Raw genomic sequence first — 25,206 nt, 5'->3', positions numbered from 1 at the left:
ATCACCAACTTCCATAATGCTACCACAGCATTTACCACAGACGGTAGAAAGGGGGTAAAATAGTGGTGTCAGAAAGCAGGAAACCCAAATCCCAGTGAGGGTTAGATTTGGACACTCTAAACTTAATAATCTCACAGCTGCCAAATTTCTTCATGTGTGAACAATGAACATGTAGGAAATGCAATCATCAGACATTTCCCATAAACTGGGAAGTTTGGCTGTATTTCACACCTTCTTAATAGTTTTGTAAACAGAGAACTTGAAAATGAGCAAAGATGGCAAGTGTCTAATTTTATAAATGGACAAACTATCTAGAGAATTTGCGCCAGTAGAACCTGCCTAAAGAGAAAAGATGGTGACTATCTCTTGTGTCTGCTGGTGACTGGAGGGTGCTTATTTATAACGTATTAGGAATTACATGCAAACCTGAAAGCAGGAAAAGATTCAAGGCACAAACACTCCAACTAGAATTCCCCAGACAGAGAATATGTTCATTTTCCAAGTCAGATGTCACTCTGTTAGTCCCTGCTAGTTATAAAAGTATTTCTAACTAGGAATTGCTTTCCCTACGTTTCATTGTCTTACAAAAATGAAAGGCAATATAGTTTATCTTTCTAAATTACTTTCAAAATTGTGACAATGTACTTTGCTGCCTTGAAAACGTGCTAGATGAATGGATCAGTTCTCCTGAGTGTGTACTCCATAGCCATTCAGCGCTAGCTCTTCCACACACATGGCAACAACAGTACTTACTACAGTACTGGAAGGAGGCAAGAGTTTTGGAATTTGGCTCGAAATACCAATTCACATATAAATAATCATTAGAGAATATTTTGGATTAATGTAAGTATCAAAGATGGCAAATATACAAAGATGAAAGTCAAAAGCACTTAAGCTTTTTAATATTATTTGAAAGGAAAAATATGATATAAAAAGCACCGATAAAATTCTAAAATCTTGTACAGCATTTAACCACTTTAGCAATTAGTTTTTCCATCCCCAATAATTAAAGAGAGTTCACAAACTCTTTGAGAAGTGCAGATGGTAAAAAGTACTCCCAGCCATGGGTGCCATCTGGGAGAGGAGGAGCAGCTGCAGATTCAGGCATGCACTAAGGTTGCAAACCCCCACGACAGGAGATGTACGCACATCCCTTCCAGTATAAGAGAGACCTGGTCACGCCATCCAAGTCCTCAGCATTGTCTCTCTACCTAAGTTACCTAGATCTACCTACCATCTGGGCAAGCCCAGTCTGTCTTCACTCACAGTTCTAATCTGGCTAGTCCCCAGGAAAAATTAAGAAATGGTAGCAGCAGAAACAAATGAAATTCAGGCACAGGCAGTGTCCTCACTAGGGAACTTCTGTGTTTATGGCAACTTCTGAGATTTGGCTTCAGATTTTGCTTTTGCATTTGTGCTCTTCGGTTTACTCAACCAACAAAAAAGCACTGAAAATGTTTGTGGCTATTCACACTAGAAACGCTTTTAACAGTTTATCAACAAAGACCCCCAGATGGCTATCCCATCATGCACGGTCTGCACAGTTCTAAGAAATTCTTGGAATTTGGTCTGCTATGTGATAGTAATCCCCTCAAATGTACCCTCTATCTTAAAGAGACTTTTACTAAAACCATTAACACCATTCTCTTTTTTTCTACTAATGATCAAAATTTTCAAATGAACAATATCTCAAATTTCATCATTATTTATCTTTTAATATAGACTGGACCCTTGGCAGGTCTCTAGCATTCCTGACAGATAGCCACAGAGCAACTCCACTATTCTGAACACCTGTACAATTAATTACTCCAACACCTGTTTTCTCTCCTGTCTCTTAACCACTGCTTTTTAACATGTCTTTTCCCACATATACCTCTGAAAAGCCCTTTTTTCTTTACTGACATTCTTTCTTTATTCTACAATATGTTAAAATTTCATTTAAGTACACGCTTTCAAACAGCATCAATAGAGCAATTTATTTTTCATGAAACAAAGGACAAAAAAGCTAGAATGGCATATATTATGTTTTTACCAGTAAACAATCTCTGTGTTAACTGCTAAATGTTTGTTTCTTTTGTTACTTTAAATTTTATATCTCATAGTGAATATGACTAAAACTAATATTGATTAGAGAGGCAGAAAGTCTAAATAAAAGGCTTTTAGAAGATATATTTTTGGAAAGCAAAGTGAACAAACATGAAGCAATATGTAAACTTTCTAGGACAGAAGAAACATGACTATAAATGACAACAAAACTTTTGACTACCACCACTAAATTGCAGCATATGTATTCATGTATAAATGTGTCTATGTATATATGTATGTATGTTCTTGAGACAGGGTCTCAGCATGTAGCTCTGGCTCTCCTGAAACTCACTATGACCAGGCTAGCCTCAAATTCACAGAGATTCACCTGTCTCTGTCTCTGAGAACTGGGATTAAAGGTGTGCGCCATCACTGCCCAGACTCACAGTAACATTTGTAAGGAGGAAACCTCATTTCTTTAGATGGTGCAACATGAATAGTAAAAAAGCCAAATACATGATTTACTAGACAACCTCACACAGATCCTTTGCAAAAATCTTAACAGGGAATTCAATTTTAAAGCATAATAAAATCAAATAGGGGATATAAAATAAAGATACTATGAGTATGTAAACATTTGCATATATAACAGCAATTTGTAACCCAGTCTTTTGAAAAACAAAAGGGGTTTTGGTAAGCTAACATAGTGGCACACACCTTTGACCTCAGTACTAAGAATCTGAGAGTTTGAGGCCAGTTTGGTATAAATATTAAGTCCCAGCCAGGGTTCTGTCAGAAGAGAAGAAAGGGAGGACGAGAAGTTTCTGGAAGTATCTGCTACTTGCCAATATCCATCTTCCTTTCTTTTTCTTTTGTCTGATTTTCCTACAGGAATCAATGTTCTCAGCTACAAGACTACATTATATAGACTTTCTTGCTGCCAGAGGCGCTCAGTGGGCCATGTTCTGCCAATAAGAGATAATCAAACTTCTGGCTGGACTATACAAAGGCTCCTAAAAAAAATTCATCCCTTTGGTTTTCCTTTTCTCCAGTTGTAAACTCAGGCTTAGCAGCAGCTCTGTACCTTATATGATGATTAAGAGATGGATGTCAATACAATGAAAGTAGAAGAGAAAGACAGAAGAGATCAGAACCTGACTCTGCAGTCTCCCACTGGCCTTAAAGTGGAAGAGAGAACTGCAATTCTGTTTAAGCAACAGCTACTGAGTTAACATGACACTAGAAATTTAAAAACACAAAGTCAAGAGTTACAGTAAGGATAGAATTTCCTATCTCCTATCTTAAAGATGACAATGTTACTAAAACAATGTTGACTTATGACATATATTTAAAATAAATATCACTTTCAGGGAACTGGAAAGATGGCTCAGCTGTTAAACGCCCTTACTATTCTTCCAGAGAATTTATTCAGTTCCTAGCACCCATATGGCAGTTCACAACCTTCTGTAACTCTAGTTCCAGAAGATCAAATGTCCTCTTCTGGCCTCCCTGGGTAACAGGCATGCACGTGGTAAACATACATACACACATGTAATGCACGTTGTACACATACATACATATTCATACATATAAAATAAAATACAAGCTGTAAAATATTACAGAATACTCCCACTGGTAGCATGTTTCATAAGCTTTTAATATAGAAAGTTTTGTCTACTTGTTTGGTTTTTCCTTTAATAAGGTGGAAACTTTTTCATGCTAAATACCATTTTTGTCTAATTCTTTTGACCATTTGTTTTAAAAAGCACTCTAACCACCTATAACATTCCTGACATAACAGTTCTGAAAGTTATCTCCTTATTCTCTTGGATTTGTTTCATTGCAAATAATCTATCACATTACATTCAAATAATGATGATTTGACCCATTTTCCTCAATATTTACTTCTTGTTTTTCTTATCTAAGTACATGAGCACAAAAATTTTCTACCTAATAAATATACTTAGTTTATATGAATTAATACAAAATTATCTCATTTATCTAAAAAGTAAGCTATCAGGCAAGATTTTTGTTTCTGTGGGGGTTGGTTTGTTTTCTTTGAGACAGGGTTTCTCTGTGTAACAGTTCTGGCTGTCCTGGAACTTTCTCAGTAAACCAGGCTGGCCTTGAACTCACAGATAGGCACCTACCTCTTCTTCCAGACTGCTGTGATTAAAGGTGTATACCACCATGCCTGGTTTCTATGTTATTCTTAAAATGATCTTTTGTAATACATCTTTTCACCAGACATTCATTTACAAATATGTAATGAAACATTTGCAGTTTTAAAATCTAGCAGCAGCATTTTAGTCTCCATAGATGAGGGGTTTGGAACACAGTGCTGTGGGTGTTACAGTCTAGTCATTAGAAAAACCAAATGAGTTATTACAATAATAATCAAGCAGAACTCCTGTATGGAATTCAGACCAGAAGAATTTAATTATCTTCAAACTCATTTTACTTTAGGACCTGACTGGCATCTAACAATTACCTTAGTTTCTAAATCCCAGCCAATTAAAAAGAATGCCATGAAAAACTGGTAGGATGGGCCTTCCTTGTGTATTTTAAGTGTTACTATAAAATCTTCACCGTTTTCTTTCAATCATAGAGGGAATTACATTCCCAAATTTGGACTCTTCATATCACAGCTTACACACTGTTTTCATTTTTTAACTAAACCTTACAAGATTTTTAGTGCTACAGAGATTTTTAAAACTGTAATATAGGAAAAAAAACTTCTATGGATGGGCAGCAGAAACCATAAATAGGTTACTTCCTGGCAGAAGGAAATATGAATTTACTTAAATGTAATGTTACAGAGAAATAAAAACCATTCCTACAGTCTGCTGAATAACAACTTGTTCTTTCTTTTTACAATAAAAGGTAAACTACTTTAAATGACAAACTACTACTTTCTCTCTTCCTCATCCTCACAGCATGAAAGCACCGCTAGAAAAAGAACTCGCTTACCAGAGGGTTCCAGATGAAATTATGCTCTAGGATAAACTTGTCCAAACCTAACCTAACTGCAGGAATGTGGTTTTGAAGACCCTACTGGCTTTATGGCAAACCTTAGTTCTTTCAATGACCTGCTATTACATTTGGTGAATCTTATATACTGTTTCTTGTACAGTAATTTTTTAAATATACTATAGTATTTAAAAACAAATTTTACTTTCTGGTATAACAATAACCAGTCTTTTGTTCTGGTTTTTTTTGGGGACAGGGTTTCTCTGTGTAGCCTTAGCTGTCCTGAAACTCAGAAAGATAGATGCCCTGCCTTTGTGCCTCCCAAGTGCTGAGATCAAAGGTGTACACCACCATTGACTGGGTTACAATAATCAGTCTTAACTACGACTACTAAATCTTGAATTTGAGCTTTTACTATTTATTAATTTCTTTTCCTTTTTTTTTTGTTTATTTTTTGAAACAGTGTTTCTCTGTGCAGTCCTGGCTGTTTTGCCTGGAACTCATTATGTAGAGTTCCACTTGAGCCTGGCCTCAAACTCAAGTGATCCACCTGCCTCTGCCTCCTAAGTGCTAGGATTGAAGGCGTGTACCGCCACCGCCCAGCATTATTAATTTTCAATCCCATATTTCTAACTGTTGAAGAAATGTAACTTTGGATATTTATGTGTGTATCTTGGTAACGGTCACAGAACTAGAAAGGGAGCAGTGAGAGGGGAAACAACAGGAAGTGAGGCAGGGAGGAACAATAGAACACATGTGCCATCAAAGTGGAGAAGGCATGGGGACAGAAGAATGGGGAGAATCAACCAAGCCAGAGCATGTAAAAATACCACAAGGAGACCTGTTATTTTGAATGTCCAGTTTTTGAAAAATACCTTTCTTCATTCCTTTCTATCTACATTGAAAAGGTTACCGCTACCAACATACTTCTAGTCACAAAGGCAGGTAATGTTAAATTGTCTTGTTAGGAATTGTCTTTATGTATCTAGTTTGTTCCACTTCGCCATGTCTTCCAGGTTTATCGCATTGAAATGACAGGACTTCTTTCTTTTTAAAGACTTAACAGTATTATATTGTGAACACACACAGGAGATACAGAGTGAGAACTGCACATTCATTTGTTGCTGGACACTAGGAGACTCTGTGCCTTGGCAATTCTGAATATTGGTCAGCAAACCTGCCTCTACCTACACAGCATTGTCCCCTGTGCAGCAACCTACGCTGCGCTGTCCCCACACCAAGCTTCTCTGCATGGGCTGGGAATGCAACTCAGGTCTTTACAGACTGCACCATCTCCCCACCCCAAAACCTACACGTAAACATTTTCAGGGGAGTATGCATCATGATCTTTTCACATGATTTTTAATGGCCCACGTAAGTCAGTCTCCCCTAGTCACTGCTCTTTTCCACAGCACTAACTATGATACTACATTGTCCTTGTTTATGTTCTCTTATAGAAAGTAAGCTCTCTGGGCAACAGGGATTTTTAATGTCTTTTTTCTTTTTTTTAGCATGCCCCAGTGCCTGGCACATAGTAAATTTTCAGTAAATACTGATTAAGTGAAAAATGTAAAAGGTCATAAAATAAATGAGATGTAGCAAAAAAAAATTATTATTTCAATTTTTGGAGACAGGGTTTCTCTGTGTTGCTCTGGCTGTCATGGAACTCACCTGGTAGATGAGGCTGGCCTCAAATTCAGAGATCTGCCAACCTGTGCTTCCAGAATGCTGGGATTAAAGGTGTACGCCACTATGCCTAGCTTATATTTTATTTATATGTACGTGTATTTACATGCGTATGCCACGTGCCAAATCCTCTGGAGCCGGAGTTATAGGAAGTAGTCAGCTGCCTAACATGGGTGCTGGGAACCACTCAGGTTCTAAGCTGAGTGCAACAAGATGCTCCTGACTACTAAGATGTCTCTCTAGCTCCCCAGCTGCCTATTTGAAAAAAACCCAGGTGAACCCAAAGTTCACATATTTTCTATGGCTACATTTGCAAAAACGGTGGAAGGTTTTGGGAAGAGTCTAGTTTGCCTATACATCAAATATTTATTTTCTAACCTACAAAATAGGTCTATTTTTCATTATTTATTTTATATAACCACTTGGTACCTAATTATACACATTTTAACAGTTATGAAGAAAACAAATGATGTTTACCTTATTGTAATTCTTGGCTAATTCCAACATCTCCTTTACCACTGATTCATTGTGTTTACAATGTTCACTGTAGTCCTGAAGTGTCAATCCTTCCATCCAACTCTTCTTATGCAAATTTAACAGCATCTAAACATAAAAGAAAAGGAAATTATTTTGTTGCCTTAAAAACATTTCCTTTCCCTGTCTTGAGAACAAAAAGACTTCACAAAAAATAATGAATTTAAACTTAATTTTATCCAATCAAATAAGCACCAATTGGAAATATCCTAAATTTATACCACTGTACCCAGGAGCTCCAATCCTCTGTCTGTGTACTGACCTCGGTTGTCCTTTGCTTAGCAGAGACAGATGCCTTTTTCCTAACTACACTAACTGAAAAAAAACCATCTCACATTGTTTGAACAAAGGTATTTCTTCCCTTGTCTTAATGTTAATTTTATAGTGTCTATGAACATTTTCTTCTTTATTCAGTTAACATTTAATATCCTCAGGGTTTAGCTAGACTCTAAATCACACACAGTTTGTTATAAAAACTTAATATTTACTTGTTGATAGGACTGAAAAACAAAACCAGAAAAACCATCAAAGATATGTTTACTTTTCAAACACATCAATAAACTGGGATTAGGCTACCAGCTGAGAATCTAAACAACTTAGATGCCCAAACTGGACCCAAGTTCAAAGACTTCATCAAGAATGCATTTGTGTGCACATGCAGACTCTGGGGCAAGGGGCGGGCGGACTGCACTCTGGAGCCCAAGGTGGCTTCCGACTTCGATTCAGCTCCCCAAAGATTACGACCCCTCACCTGCCTTACAAACTGACGGTTTCCTTTTACTACGTTTATTTTTGGGGGTGAGCACATGTGCCACAATGTGAAAGCCACAAGGGTGCCTTACTACTCTGGTCATCATCATGTCTGGAACAAAGCACCTATGCCTGCTGGGCCATCTCACCTGCCTAAGTCCATTCTACTCTTTGTGTGTGTGTGTTTCCCTGGCTATCCTCCTATAATGTTTCATAAGACTTACTACTTAAAAGAAAATAAAATCTACGTATATGTAGGTATGTGCATGTGCCCGGAGAGGCCAGAAGAGGGCATTGGATCCCCTGGAGCTAGAGTTTCAAGCAATGGCGAGCAACTTGATATGGCTGCTGGAAACCAAACTCAGGTCCTAAGAGCAGGACCACTGAGCCATCTCTCCAGGCACTTTTTTACAAGTTTAAGATTTTTCTTTAAAGTCATACTCTAGAATTTGCCTTCAATCAAGCATTACCACTGAATTTCAGGTTTCTCTTTTGATAACTGACTACATGATGAAATGTGAAGCAAGCATCACAACAGACTGCTTGATGCTGCTGTGCCGCTCCCAGCGCAGCAGTTCAGACTTCAGTACGCCTGCCTAGTACGCACAAGACCCTGCCTTTATACCTGACAACAGACTGACAGACACCCCCAACAAACAAAAAGAAATCTCACAGTGTACTTTAAATTGCTCAATCACAAAATTCTCAATATATAAGTTCTGGAAATATTCGGGTTTGCTCTTTTGGTTTGTTTTTCTCATCATACTACTTAGAGGTTTGCAGCTACTTATGATAGGTATTCCAGCAAGGTGTTACTGCTGGAAACAAGTCACATGTCAAAACCACTATGTGGCTTCTTCCTTTGGTCTCAGAAGCAAGAACAACATATGTTAAACAGAAAAAGAAATAAAAAGAACAAAACAACAAAAGAAAACAAAATCGACCAGGGAATTCCTGGGATGCCCAAGTAATTCCTATTTCTTTGCCTACTTCCCATGTTCTCTATGTCCCCACTTTGTACCAATGGTTCCAATCCCCATGTTCTACACTGGCCTATAACTGAAAGCTGAGAATGGGATTTTACCAACAGTCACTACAAGTGCCAAGACATCTCTACCACACCTGGACAAGGATTCTACTGGAATGCTCAGGAAAGACTTGAGGTTGATTATCCAGGTTAGCTAGATAAGGGCTTTTGTTCTGAGAGAGCAGATGAACTAAAAAATTAATAATACAAATGTAAAGGTTTGGAGAGATGGTTCTGCAGCTAAGAGTATATGCTACTCTTGCAGAGGACTCAAGTTCAGACTCCAGAACACACATCTGGAGGCACACAACCACAGGAGACTCCAGTTCCAGGGGATCCAACAACCTCTTCTGACCTCTGAGGGCACCAGGCATGCAAGTGGCACACAGATATACGTGCAGGCAAATCTCATGAACATAATTATAAAAACTAATTTTCTTTAAAAAGAAAAAGATTTTTCATTGACTTACCTTCTGTTCCAGTTCATTTTTTCGATAATTAATAGTGATGGAGTAATAATGTCTGTTTAATCCATGAATTAATGCCTATAAAAACAATTTTAAATGATAAATTAATCTTTCACCTAATCTAATACAAATATTTGAAATTGTTGACATATCTTAAGCATGACACACCCACCTCATCTTTGTTTATTTTTAAGATAATGTACCTCTGTCTGGCCTGAAACTATGTACACCAGGCTGACTTTGAACTCATAGAGATCTGCCTGACTCTGCCTCAGAAATCTGGGATTAGGGTCTGAGTGTCCACCATGGTAAAAGCCCTTGCTACCAAGCCTGTCAGTCTAAGTTCCACCTCTGGGACCCACAGGGTAGAAGGAGAGAACCAACACCTGCAAGTCCCCTCCCAACAACACAAAATATGTAAAATGTAATACATTTTTAAATATGATTAAAAGGGATCTTATTATAAATACAAAGCAAATATTTTTTCTCAGCTACAAGTTTAAAGGATTGGAAATTTAATTAATTCTTCAAAGCAGTTTAGGTACTTCACAAATTCAAACTTTTCACAGCCTTGCACAGAGGCCAGAGAAAAAAGTTGTCTCAACTCATCATAAGCAGCTACAAACCAACTATTCATATTTTATTGTCTGATTTTTATGGTGTTTAGGAGGGAGTTTGCTATTTCAGAAGGAAAGTCTAAAACCCTGTAATAGTAAACATGTCTCTCCATCCACATTAATCTGGGGTTTCTCTTTTGGTTAAGTCAATTTTCACTAATTCAAAGATTTATGAATTAGTGAAAGTCCAGGCAAGTCTTCAAACTATCAATGAGGAAGCTAGGGAGGTATGTGTGTACTAATTCAAATGTGTGCTCATGGATTTGTGTGTCCTCGCATGTAGAGACCTAAGGTCAACTTCAGGAGTCTTCTTTGATTGCTCTCCACCTCAATTTCTAATACAAGGTCTATTCACTGAATTTGGAGCTTATAGATTATGCTCTGCTGGTTGGCGAATGGGCTTCTGGGATCTGCCCGCGCTAACTCAGTGCTGGGGTTCCAGATGCAAACTGCCTGACTTTTTACTTGACATCTCATGTCTGTCAAGTGTCAGCAGCACACACTCACCACCTGAATCACCTGTTGAGACCCAGAAGCTTGTTCTTTACCATGTCCCCCTCATTCATGCTCTTAATTCAACAACAAGAAATCAAAATAAACAGGCCAATCACAACAAAAACTTAAGCTATTTTTTTTTTTAAAAAAAGTAACTATAGGGGGAACCAAATACTATTGTTTTGAATGCACAACAAAATCATTCCTAAGAACGCTGTACTGGATCCAAAGGTCAGTGTCTCAGCTATCATCAAAGTAGGAGCTCATCCCCACAGCTGGACAAATGGACAAGGAGCAGAGAGTGACAAACTTTGGAACACTCAGTCCTAAATGTCTCCTCGGTACTCAGGAAGCAATGCATGTGGGAAGGCAGAAGGTTTGTAAAAGCTAGAGGGATGGATGACACCAAGGAAGTAATATCTTCCAGACGCAACAGGACTGGCACACATATTGCGTGTGTCACAGGCTGTGGCACACACACAAGACAGACAGGGTCCCATCCTAACCCAGCAGTTATCTCCAACTGACAACCACTTACAAATGAAAAATTAGTTTTCTCCAATGAAGGCTCACTGGGCATACAAATCACACATAAATAACAGCAGGCTCCATGCCTAGCAGTAGATGACAAACACAAAAAGAACTTAATGGCATTTCGTAGATTCTTTTTGTCTCAAATTGCTTTGTTTAGAATTTTTTTTAAATATTATGTCTTTTGCTTGTATATCATGATTTCCAATGTGTTTTGTTTGTGTAGATGTGTGGTTCTTATGCATTTTCTTTTCTTTTTTTGTTATTATTTTACTTATTTTCTGTCTGTTTTCTAGAGAGGACTTGGAGTTGGGAGAAGTAGGGAGATCTGGAAGCAGATGGAAGAAGAGAAACAGTGATTAGAATATACTATAGGAGAAAGGAATTATTTTCAATTGAAAAAACTGAAAAATAACTATGTTGTACACTGCCTAAGAATCTCTCTAGCAACATTAAGTTCAGTTGTGGTTCCTAACAGTATTCGAGAAACCTTAAAAGAAAAAAGAAAAAACACCATTAGCCTCCAAAGACAAAAGAACTAGAATTATAATTTATAATTTTTCAACAACTGTAAAAACTAAAAAGGACTTGGGGTTAACTGTCTGGAAATAAAGACAGAGCTAACCAATAACCACCACATTCTAATTAGGGTTTTTGCAGTCTAAGTCTTAAGCGTTCTAAGACGGAGGAGAAGAGTGGGGAAGTGAGTACCTAACGACTGCCTAGCATGTGCTGTGCGTCCCACACATTCTAACATGAGAATCTAGTAGGTTCATTCTGTGTACATGACACTAACTCTTAATTTATCCTAATTACTAGCTAATAAAAGGTAGCACTGAGGATTTGAAGCCAGATCACTGACTACAATCCATGTCCGTTCTGATGTACTGTGCTACAATGCAATCCGTGGTAAGACTAAGTCTACATATTTTTAAGAACAGTCTTAATTTGGAGATTTACTGACCAATTAAAAAAGGGGAATTGACCATTGATGTCAGCCAAGGACCTTTAAGAGGTTGGACCAGGTTAGGGAGTGACCTTTTTGGTACCTAGAGAAAACTGCCATCCCACACAGGGGCTGTCATTCTCTGGTATTTGGTGGCACTATTTGGTTTTCAATTTTATTATTAAGACAAATGTAGTAAAACACAAACACCATGACAGATTAGCAAGTGCATGATCAAACAAAGATAGCCAACAGTCTTCCAACTTCACTTACTCACCCACTGCACGCACATCCCCAGGATATTCATTCCAGATTATAACCTCATGCACTAGGAGGACTGAATAGACCGGTGGTTCTCAACCTTCCTAATGCTGGGCCTTTAATCTGGTCCCTCATGCTGCAGTGACCCCCTCCAACCTTAAAATTATTTTTTTGTGTTACTTCCTAACTGTAATTTTGCTACTGTTATGAATTGTAATGTTAATATCTGTGTTTTCGGATGGTCTTAGGTGACAGCTGTGAAGGGGTCATTTGATGCTCAAAAAGTGGCAACCCACTATTTGAGAACCAGTAGATCCGTGTATTTATGGTAAACACAGCAGGTTTTTTATAAATCAGCTTGCTGGACATTATAGCACATACTTGTAATCCCAGCACCCAGGCGATTAAAGCAGAATTCTGGTTTTGAGGCTACCCTGGACTACATGGAGCCAGGTTAGCCTGGACACACAGTAAGACTGTCTCAAAACAAAACAAAGCATCACACAGACAACATATAAAATATGCCAAAAATGTATTTAATTAAATTCTCAACTATAATATAAAAGAATGAGACGATCTAGCAGTTCTTGCGAAATAACAGTAACTCAAGCAGCTCCGTTTTCTGGGCCTCAGCTGCTCGTCTAGAAAATGTTTCAGGGTCATTATAATAGTTTCACTGCTGTTTCTTACAACTCTGTGTTTTATAATTATTGAAAATAATGTTTTCAAATGCTTTCACTCTAGTGCACAATGTAGGCGCACTCAGGGCTACACTTAGAGATTCAAAGCCCTGTGTATGCATTGGGGAACCAATGTTTACTAGTGTCCAAAAGGATGACAACTCCAAAATTTATTGTGATATTTATGGATCTAAAATATCAAAAACCCCAAGTTTTTAATGGAATCCTTAAAAAAAATCATTAAAATAAATACTGCCACTTGACAATAAAACATTGACAATAATAATCAAATGTTCCAGGTACAAAATAATATAGTTTTCTGTATTAATATAGAAGCCAATAGCACAGTTTTAGGTATTACACTTTGTACTCCCTTAGAACAAAGGCTTCTCTGAAAGTGAAAATAAAGTTTACTTCACTGCCATGAACACCTGGGGTTAAAGAGATGGCTCCAAGGTTAGGAGGACTTGTTGCTTTTGCAGAAGACCGGGTTCAATTCCCAGCACTCATATGGTGGTTTGCAACCATATAGAACTCTAGTTCCAAGCGATCTGATGTCCTCTTCCAATTTCCATGGGCATCAGGCAAAATACTCACAGATAAAATTCATAAAACACACATAAAATATTACTTTGTAAAGATATTGTTTTACTGTAGAAAGTTTTTAAAATATGGATAAAGAAAATAAGGGGGGATCCCATTATTCTACTACCTAGAGATAATCAAATCCAACATCTTGGTATAAATACAAAGGTACATGTTCTAAACATGTACTTACTAAATGGAGAACTTGTATATCCCGTTTAAACTTTCCTGTAACTTTTAACCAGTTTACAATGTGATCACGATATTCTCCCACATCTTTAAGCACAATGGAGACACCAGTGCTAGAGAACACACTAGTGACTGCTGCCAGGCTTCTACCTCTTCCTTCTAAGTTGTCTGGGGAACAAGTTCCCTCTTAACACAGCGAACTTTCCCTTAAGATAAAGGGTGTGGTATTTCTGAAAGGTTTCTATCACCAACCTAAAAATCTGACATACAGACATTTAAATTCTATTATAGACTTTCTATCTAGCTTGTCCTACAAAAGCAAATTATTTTAAAGGTGTGCCCTTCTTTGGCTTGATCCCAATGGAGTGCCTTAGTGTTGAAATTGTCTAAACTGTAAAGCGTCCAAATAGATGCCATTCTGATGGGCACTACATAAACTGTGAAATAAACATATTTACAGATTCTAATTGGGAGACAAAACAAATTTAAAATGATAGGAAAATAATGCCACTTTTTAACTTAGGTTGGAAAACTGTTTCAAAAGGTCCATTTTTAATTCCAGGTAGAAGGCAGGGCTACACACTACCAAGTGGATTAGTACAGAAAAAAACAGATTTCAGTATCAATTCTGCCTGTGAAGTTAAAAGGCAGCATTTTAATTTTAAAAAGGCAATATGCAACAGGTAACTCGTGACTTGTAGAAATTCACCATGTAGTGAACACAGGACTCTAGGTTATGAGATGCTATTGAACCTTCTGTAGAAATAATGAAGCAGGATGATGCTAAGGGGGTGTGTGAGAAAGGTCATTATCATGGGCTAAACAGACCCAATAATATATTCTCTTGGAGCATGCAAGTATGGGCTTGTCTGTGCCCAATCAAAATCACTGGTAGCTTATTTCATACTCATTATTCTCTATAGTTTCCCGTAACTTATTACAAAAAATCTTTTCAAAAGCAACATACCTCAGTTCTTTAAGGCAAAACATTTCACTATAATGAACAGCTAAAATGAATGACAACAGCAAAAGTGCTTAAAACACAAAGGGCCAAGGCTAACCAAGGCTGGACCATGGTGAACTGTTAATGCCACAACTCCCTAAAGACAACCTTAAGGCAAAACAAGGTTTCGAGGGGGAATAGCAGTAGCTACTATAATCTTTGTCCTGAGTGTGCTATGTAATCAAACATGGTATTTTTGTCCTATTAATTAATCTTTAGAGAAATAATTACCTACACAGACACAGACTGTGCATTTACAAACACATTTGCCATAATTTCTTACAGCAATAAAGACTTGTATTTAAACAATGAAGCATGCAAATGGAACAAAAGAGCACTAATCACTCAAAGGGTAGTAAGTGCTTCAACACCCACCAACTACTGGAACAGTGGTTGATATCACAATATGACAAATAAAATATAAACTGATCAATGTGTTTTATAAAATTTTAATCAAAGGTGGGGATAAAACAAAAAAAAAAAGGTAGAAAGATTTAAGTACTACCTAAGAATTATTTCTTGGGATCTCCTAAAATACATTGCCTGATTTCCTCTTACTTTTTGGGTTTTGTTTGTTTTGCTTTGAAGACTGTCCAGAAACCAATATAGGTTAGCTAACTGTTCCCACCTGCAACTTTTATTAGTCCTATTCTTAGATACTAACTAGATAGAAATGTAGACCAGGCCGGCCTCTTCCTCCTGAGTGCTAGGATTAGTGGTATACGCTACCATCATCCGGTTCATCTTTTCTTTGTGTGTGTGTGTGTGTGTGTGTGTTGTTCTGCTGCACAGACTGAGTTGAAACCTGTAGCCTCAAAAGAAGCTGGGAATCTCTTTTTAAACAACAATAATAAAAGACTGCTTAGAAGAAAATTAAAATGATTAAGAATTGGATCTTACAATGATGACAGCATATTTAAACATTATAAAACAGAGTTTTAACACATTATCAAATACAGTCATTACCTGGATAGATGGCTTGTTTAAGTGACCCAGATTTGAAGTCGTTTGTCTTGGTTCATGTCCTAAGACCATCATATTAGCATTGATCAATCTGAAGGCATCAATAACAACCTGTAAAACAAGGTGTCAAATCAATTCTTTTAAAAACAAGTGACGGTGCCAACCAACAGTGGACAAGGCAAGATCAACTTGCATCTGTTTCTGGCCTATTTCCAGAAAATCATTTAATTATAATATTAATAAAAAGAACCTCCTGCTGATAGTGCCATCAGTGTACCACCCTCTATCTTGTAATGTAAGGTGACACCAATTATTGCAATTTCCATGAAGCAGCAAAATATTAACTTAGCATTTTTATTATTAAAAATATGTCATTACTAAGCATACATCAAATAACTTTCATTGTTGTGCTTATTTGTTATCTAAAATTTTCGCAGTCAAAACGAATGACGGGAAAAGTAAAACTGAAAGTGAGCACAAGCTAAGGGACTACATCTAAGACCCAGCCCGTCACATCAATTATGCCATCACAGAACTTGACATGACAACAAAATTGCAGCCAGCACGTCACTTGCCCATGTATTCTCTACTAGTCAGATACCCTTTACTTCTTCTGACTCTGAAAGACTTTATACCTTGTCTGATGGCTTTCAACATCCAAGCCACCAAGACTAGGAGGCACAACAGAGAAAACCAAGGTCACCATGCTTTCAGATAGAAACAATATAACATGGTTACAAGGTCATAGAAAGAAATATCTATATCTATATCTATACACACACACACACGTCTTTTGTCTATTACAGATTCAATTCCTTCATAACCCAGTATCATGCTAATTAGCCCTTGTGTATCAAGAGCCCTTATGTAACAAGAGTCACCTATTTCCCACTATTATAATTGCTGACATGTTTATAGTCATTTGAATTTGAAAGAACATAAAGCTTTTAAAAACTTGTCATTTTAGGCAATACTAAGACAGACTGCCTCTTTCCAGGACAATCCTGAAACAAGACTTGAAAATTTCTTCATTTTCCTTTAAAATATTAACAAAGGAGATTATCAGGGTTTTATAAAAGTCATTGCTATCTGCATTTGTTTTTAGTTATACAACTTGTGTAAGTACACTGAAATATTAAAAATTATTATTTCCAAGTTAAGCCAACTGTAATATAATTAGTTCTGAAAATCTATCTTGAGGACTTCTTAGCCAAGCCTGATAGTGCACACCTTTAATCCAAGCATTCTGGAGGAGGCAGAGACAGGCAGATCTCTACGAGGTTGAGGCCAGCCTGAGTTACATGGTGAGACCCTGTCTCACACAAAGAAGTGTTTCTATACACTGAGGAGTCTAAAGGCTATAATTACAGCAAACATAAAATTACACTAAAACATTACAATACAGTCTGTGGTCTCTGCATACTTCAGTTGTCCTAATATTGATGATAATAATAAGTTTTTAATGTTGCTTTTAATTTTTGTGGTCTCTGTTTTCCCCAAAATTCCTTTTGTTTCAAAGCCAAGTATTTAATCGTAACCCTACACAATTGTTTTTAATTATTAATGGTAAATTAAGACAGCAAACCACTGGTTTTGCTTCAACTTCTTTATGATTCTATTCTTAGAGTTCAGTAAAAATCATTTCTAGGAAAAAAATTTCACTAACTATGGAAATTTCATATTACATCCCAATGAAATACTTACATATATTTTTATACCAACTGCTTTCAAACCAAAACATTAGACAGCAATTTTCATGCAAAAATGTTTCGCTTCTATGGATATTATAAGTGGGTGTGAAACATCATAAAGAAAATGAAAATGTGGGTTAGGTCATAGTTAGGTGGATTCCATGATCTATTTCTAACCCTGAAATTAATTTTAAGAAAGGTATTTTACAACAATGTTTTAAGATTTTAATATGTTGTTCAACTAGGAAACTACGACCCATATGAAATGATATGTTCAAATAGATACTTCCTGAGCAATAACAGAAATGATTACACTAAGATTAAAGGAATTTTCTGGAATCGCTATAGCAACTGTCTTAAGGAAACTAACATGTTCAAAAACCTGCAGACCAAAATTAGATTTAGCATGCAATAAAAAAATAAATATAGCAATATATTTTACATTTTAATTTCTATGCAATTTTATAATTGCCTTTTCTGCTGTGAGAATAAGTGGATTTTTCCTTTAGAACAACCTATCGAAATAGACTCATTAATGTCCAGTACACTAATGAGCAATGGGTGAAGAAGGTGTTAATTATGCCACAGTCAGACTCAAGAAAAAGCCCCAGTGAGAACTTGGAGGCGTGTGTAAGCTCAGGGCGTTCCTCCGTGTTTGTGTATTTACAGAGTGATGCAACACAAAGACAGCAAAGTGGTCACTCCACAATCAGAAAATAAACCAGGATGCAGCATACTAAACAAAGAACCTTCAAGAATTTAGGCACTGAAGGGAGGAGGAGAAGAAAGAATAATAAATTCTTAAGCCATTCTGCTATTTTTTTGGCTCACTGTGAAATATGTATACAAGAAATCAGTTTGTCTTGTGAACCTCAAAATTTAAAAAAAAATAAACAAAGAGAGACAGCATCAAAATCACCTCCTCATAGCAACAATAACCTTCACACAGGAGTATGAAAAATAAAAAATCCTGTCCACGTTGAAGCCCTGTGAAGCCAATGAATCTCTATTTCCCAGCCTGACCAGTTAATTTCTTCTGGTACAAGTGCCTTGAGACTTTTCAGAGGTCACCGCAACAGTAGACAGCTTATAACAAAACCATTAGCAGTTTGGCTAGCTTAGGGAAACCTCTTACTTTCCTTTTTTTGTTTATTATCACTGCATGAATCTGCAGCATATGATAGTTTATAATTTCTCAGGCTTGTTAAATTCATGTTAAAGGTCTGTTTTCTTGTTGAATAAATTTTGTTCATATAATGCTGCCTATTTCATACACTCAGTCTTTAATAGCACCTTTGGTCTATGCGCAACTCACAGATCAAAACAGAGGACTAAAATAGGGGTTGATGATGCTATTTACATGTGTGATTCCTGCTGTCTTCTTGTTAGTAGCTTTAATATAATAGAAGACCTTGTCTGTTTTGTAATTAACACATCTTTACTGGAGAGATATTTGGAAGTGATTGCTGTGAATATACTGGTTAGTAAAATAAACACAATCACACACCACTTTCTGTTATCAGACAAATTTGTGAATTGTACACATTATACTCCAGATCAACAAACTGTGATATAACAGCCAAGTAGAAGACACATATTTATATAACCCTTTATTTTTCTGAAAATATGTATTCACTCTGACCTTGCAAATATAATTAGCTGTGGGATGTGCAGACTTCAGTACCATGGTTGCTTTACTAATTGCAACTCTTGGAAATAGATACTAAATATTTGGAAGCTGCCAATACAAAATAAAAACTGCATCTTTCTTGTACATCTGTCTTAGCTTACAAAAGCAAAATAGTTTTGAAAACAATACTGAGCTCCATGTTTATTCCAAGCACATCCAAGGGTCAAGGACCTATCATTTCATTTCAATGATGAATCTGGCTTAGTATTTAAGCTCTAATTATTTTCAAATTCATTTTAATCCATATTTTTACTTCTTCCATGAGTATACCACAGTTCATTCAATATGCTATTTTTCAACCCATGTTTTCCTAGGTCACTAAAAGAGCAGACTAAATTTCTAAAGCATCAAACTGCAATCCCAATTTTTACATTCAAAGAAAGCTATTTTTTCTTTGAGCAACATTCACCATCATTTATGAAAATGAAAAGCATTTTATTGCATGTGTACTTCCAGCAGTGGCTCCTGCTCATGCCTCTCCTCACCCTCTCAGTGTAGCTTCCAGGGGCATTTCCAACAGTGCTCTCACTGAAGTCAATGAGCAAGGCAAGTGTTCCAAAACCACACAACAAAAGAACTAATAGTAAAATTTATAATGCATTTACTTTCTTGAGCTTAAAGGGAGGATGCAAATAATCAGAATCTTCCATACCTATATGGTAGACCTAAGACTTATAGATAGAAATAAATAAATAGATAAATAAAAATTAAGACCAAAATCAAAGCTAAATACTTATAAAATAAAAAGGAGCTAGACAACACAGTGGCATATTTAAAAGCATAGAAACCCAGTGATGTACAGACCCCACCTCTAGATCACTATGACAATGAGAGACTGAGAAGGGCAGCGCCGCACCAAACACTGCTGCCTGGAAATGGCCTGTTATCAACTTCTTAGTTTGCTTCTAGATTCTTTAAAAATTAAGAATGAGCGTGACCTGGGAAACACTGAAATACTGTGGAGGTTTGTGACCATTTCGTTACTTCTGCTGCTATGCACTGCCACACATCTATAAGATAAAAACATTTTCTGTCTCTTGTAAGCTCAGAGCATAAAAAATTCAGAGATATCTTACTTTTTATGCCATTTCCAATGAAAAGCACTAAGAACTAAAACTGACTCATGCCAAATGCATATCACTGGATTGCTGTGATTTCTTGGTCTCAAGTTTGCAACACGGAAATTATTTATAAAAAGTCAATTTTAGTTCTGGAAAAGAAATTCCTATGTGAATGTACAGTTTCTTTCTTCATCCTCAGAGAATTGCTTACTGTAGCTACAGATCTGTACTCTGATTTCAATATACTGGGAGAATAGGGATGGGGCAGAACTAGCATAATGCACTTTTCTGACAAGTGAAGACATGCATCAAAATTCAAAGAGTTAAACCTACAAGTTTTGAGCATATAACCCTTAAGGAAAGCAAATCAATTTATAGAAACTAGTAGGGTAAAGGTAATTAGACATTTCTAGATCCATGAAACTGTGAGAAAAAAATATACTTAAAATCATTAAAAAAAAAGTCTGACAGAACTTTTTAGTGTACACATTTAGTCAGGAGTTTGAGTGCCTACGCGTGAGTCAGAAGGGAAAATTCTACGTCTATCACCTGCTAGTCAAGTGGCTTATGACAAGTTACTTAATGTCTCAATCTCCTTGTTTACTTAAGAATGATACTTCACAGAGTTGGTGATATGATTAAATAATACATATGTGCTTGTCATTACATCTCTTGCTAACTGTGGTCCTCACAAAGCTGTTCCCTTCAGATCTTTCTCTTTTCACTAGAACCTGCTGTGGACAGCACAGTTGACTTCTAAACTCCAGCTGATGCACCCTTTAATCCAATGGGCAGTCACACCAGGCAATGCTCCCAGCCAAGGACTAAACACAACCACTGTACAAGAATCTAGCCAACACTGCCAAAATAGAGACACCTTTGAAAAGTAACTGTGACTCTTCCACTCTCATCAGCCTACGGTGAGGCTCTTCCCACCTCAGCTCAGCTTTCTTTTGTCCCATCCCATGGTCAAATTTAACATCTGTCTGGAAGTTGATGCCTTTATCCATTATGAGCGTTTTCTCCAAATAAATGTGTCACATGTCTAATTTCAGTTTGGCATAAGGTCCTGCAGCATCCAACCCAACAGCTAACAGAACAAGCACTGCAAGAGCGAGCAAGGTGAAAACTGCCCTAAAATTCAAGTCATCCATTTCTTGTTCTAAGACACTTGGTATATGAAAAAAAAATGAGGAAATTAAGGAGATAGATTTTAAGGTTTTTTTTTCCTTAGAAAAAGTCTTGATTAAAAACAGAAAGAAAATGTGGTTAAACAACGCTATTCTTTAAAAATGTTTTTATGATTACACTATAATTACATTGTCTGTTTTCCCTTTCCTCCCACCAAACCCTCCCATGAACACCCCAGGTCTTTTTCTTTAATTATTGCTACACACACACACACACACACACACACACACACACGTATGTATATAATGAAAAATGTCTAGAATCTTTACCCATGCATGATAGATATTTTTCAACTCACAGGTGACAAACAGCACACATAATACTGAGCTCCTTAGGGGACTTCTAATGAGCTTCAAGAGCCTATCACTTACAGGTTGCTGGTCTGAAATTAACTCAGAGTGCCAGGTGTCTCGGTATCTACAGCCAGCCTACACAAAATAAGCATGTGATTTCAAATCCTGTTCTAGTGTACACACTGTGGAAGTAACACTGAGTTCATATAAAGGATGTAGAGTCCCTAGGTACTAAGAGACTAGGGTTTACAAGTGTTAGCAGGGCAGTGGGCAAGGAAGGACATAATTTGATTTTCTTTAAAGATGATGATGTTAGTGTAAGAAATATGTAGATACCTTCCTTGCCCACTGCTGTGCTAGCATTTCTCGAAAGATAAATGTATTTAGCATGAAAATATATTTCATATATTTCATATACATATAACTTAACCATTTTAAATTTTGCTTATTAATAGGTAGAAACAGTTTTTCCAAACCATCTCAATAATCAAGAAGTAAATTGTACTGGAGAATAACCAAAATAACATCAATTTATAAATAAGGAAACTAAGGTTTATACAACTTAAGTACATCAAATGAGATGTTACATGTATACGAGATAGAACTATGATTTGTACCTATACGAACACTAAGACTAGTCATTAGCAAGCTATTTGATACAATGACCACACTAACACAAACACTAGAAAAGACTAACTTTCGCTTACACAAAAGCAGGGTTTAAAGACTCACTACTGGGTATCTACTACATAACAGTAGCAAAGAAGAACAATAAAGACCATCAAAATAGAATAAATACATAACAAGATGAAAAATTCAAAGTATTTTTGTGTACTATTTTTATGTGTGAAAAAAAGCTATCAGTTATCTATTTAAAAGCCCTTATCATTAGGTTTGACAATATACTTTCATTTCCTTACCACTGTTTAGTTTTAGTCACGTAGCACTTCCAGAGAGGCAGATCAAACTGGAAGTCTCACAAAACACTGTTTCATTTAGAAAGAAAACTGTACAATAATAGGATGTAAAATATGGCAATAAACACATAGTACCCTAATAACTAGCAGCCTAATAACTGAGGAACTCCGCCACCGTGTCTTTGAAGAAAATTTACCACTATTATAAATTCTTCTTAGGAAATTATAGTTAACACATTAAAACTATCAAAACTAGGGCTGGAGAGATGGCTCAGCGGTTAAGAGCATTGCCTGTTCTTCCAAAGGTCCTGAGTTCAATTCCCGGCAACCACATGGTGGCTCACAACCATCTGTAATGAGGTCTGGTGCCCTCTTCTGACCTGCAGGCATACACACAGACAGAATATTATATACATAATAAATAAATAAATATTTTTTAAAAACCTCTCAAAACTAAGTCCTGGGTTTAGAAAGGTCCCCCTAAAACTGACAAAAGAGATAATGTCAAATCACCTACAATATCACTTTAAAAACTAACATGTGCTATTGCAGGAAAAGACTTCTGAGCCACTGTTTCCCACACAAAACTTCTCTTCCTCTTTTCTGTATCTCTTGTACACAGCCAGTACACAGAGGGAATGGCTGGAGATGACTGGATGGCTAGGGAAGTAAGAGCACTCAATAAACCCTAAGTCAGTAATATTCTTATGGGCAATGGGACGTTCATGGTTTTAAACTCTATTTTTTCTAAACTAATACAGCTGCATCAAATTAAATATAATCACACCACTGGAAATGAATAGCAAGTACTACAACAAAATCAATTAGCTCAGTGACTGTATTATTAACACAGGAGCTTTAGCTTAAAATAAATGCTGCCTCTACACATAGCATTTATTCCCTTACATGCCATTACAATCTTGTTAAAAAATTTTACCACTTGTATAAATGCTATGAATTTTATCTCTTTACATACTTGTTTTTTAATGAGAAAAAGTATAACTATTATTTAAGTAATTCAAAACTACCACCATCTTAAAATTAATATGAAATGTTGTGAAAACAACATTTTTCTCAATCCCTATACATGTGGTAGGGGGAGTAAGTCCTTAGAATATTCATTCTCTAATTCATTTCTCCTGTGCTTGCATTTATTTTCCAGCGCTCCACGTTTAGTAGAAGATCCCTGTTTTAAGCTCTAGTATCTGCAAAAGAATGAACAGCATTCCTTCTTCAGTCTTCCCACATGGGAACTTCTCTTAGTGATGTCTTCATCACCTGCCCTTCAATGCTTAGCCACAGCTGAACCTGCTTGCTCAGGGCATACTGTTTTCTGATTTACTCTGAACTTACCAAGTATGCTATCAAAGTATACTTTTATATAGTGGCAAATATGGGATTCTGATCTGCAGTCAGATAAATACCCCATTTTCAAAAGTTTATAGAATATTTCTCATTAGGTTAAATAAACATGTTTGAAGACAGCCAGTCACTACTTAGACTAAATGGTCATTAGTTTCCCTTAAGTTGTCAGCAGAAAACAGACGCTACAATTACAGCATCTAGATACTTACTAACAGCGACCTAGTCAAGCAAAGTCAAGCCTCTAAATCAATAATATTTTAAAGAAATAACACGCAGGTGCATATGTGAGCTGCACAGTAGCTTTCAGATGCTGCTCAAAGCAATAAGCCCACGGTGAGCACATGAAAGACGTGTGGGATGTGACAGGCTGAGTCCACATGAGGCTACTGTGCTGGATCAAGCCCACTGCAGCTGACTGCAAAACACACTAGGCAAGAGGTTAGTTACCACTGTGCCATTGGAAGCTCTGGGTGTGTGTACTTTACAAATAAACTGAAAACTAGACAACAGAATCTTGGAACTACTTCACTAAATAGTTCAAGAGCTCACTGGCAATCTCTATGCATTTACTCTCCACTTACATTATGAATTCATAGCAAAGATTTTCTCTTGTATCATTTAAAACTATTTCACTAAGTGAATTCATCATATAGCAACTTTATTATTTGTGGTGGTCTTACTGCTTGGTCCCAGGGAATAAACCTGTCTAATACAAATTAATAGAACATCAATCAAATGGGAAAAAAATCAATTCATACATAGTACGTACTACAAATGATAGGAACTACTATTTAGAATTCAGAGAAACACTGAAGTTCTCTCCCATGACTTAAACTACAGGAAGCTGAAGGAAGTGACAACCTTGTCACACTAGCTTAAAAGGCTGTGTAATGACCTCTGGTGTTCACTTTCTACTCTGGTTATAAATAAACCATAAAATTTAATATTAAAGAGCAAATAAAAAAGCTTAAGGGCTATATAATTTTATAGAGATGGATTTCTTTGTTTATTTTTACCAGTAATAATAACAGCAACAGTAACAGAAGCAGTGCCTATCTCTAGAATTAAGTCCAAATGGGTATTACTCTAATAGGTATTATTCAATAAACTACTCAAATCACCCTAAATGAAAACTGAGCTTAATGGGAGTGAATTAAGATGACAAGAAAACAATCCATAATCATCTAAATTGATAAAAACATAGGCAATATTGGAATTTATAAAAATGAAAATATACAGAAAAAAGTTTTAAAAGTATGAACAGAGTTC

The 25,206-nt window shown here is 36.5% G+C and overlaps 1 protein-coding gene across 1 annotated transcript in view; it reads right to left on the bottom strand.

Moving 5' to 3' along the window:
• The window catches only part of Psmd14 (proteasome 26S subunit, non-ATPase 14), an 83,036-nt gene that overhangs the window by 3,818 nt on the left and 54,012 nt on the right, over positions 1-25,206 (bottom strand). The window contains exons 8-10 of the mRNA XM_048425812.3: positions 15,733-15,840; positions 9,463-9,537; positions 7,159-7,284 (exon numbers count right to left, since the gene is read on the bottom strand). Coding sequence (XP_048281769.1) covers positions 7,159-7,284; positions 9,463-9,537; positions 15,733-15,840 — 309 coding nt within the window. The remainder of the gene's footprint in view (positions 1-7,158; positions 7,285-9,462; positions 9,538-15,732; positions 15,841-25,206) is intronic.

Source organism: Myodes glareolus, chromosome 21 (genome assembly GCF_982192425.1).
Source record: "Myodes glareolus chromosome 21, mMyoGla1.1, whole genome shotgun sequence".
Classification (NCBI taxonomy): Eukaryota; Metazoa; Chordata; class Mammalia; order Rodentia; family Cricetidae; genus Myodes; species Myodes glareolus.
Note: the sequence above shows the minus strand (reverse complement) of the source record. Positions and strands in the feature narration are given on the sequence as shown.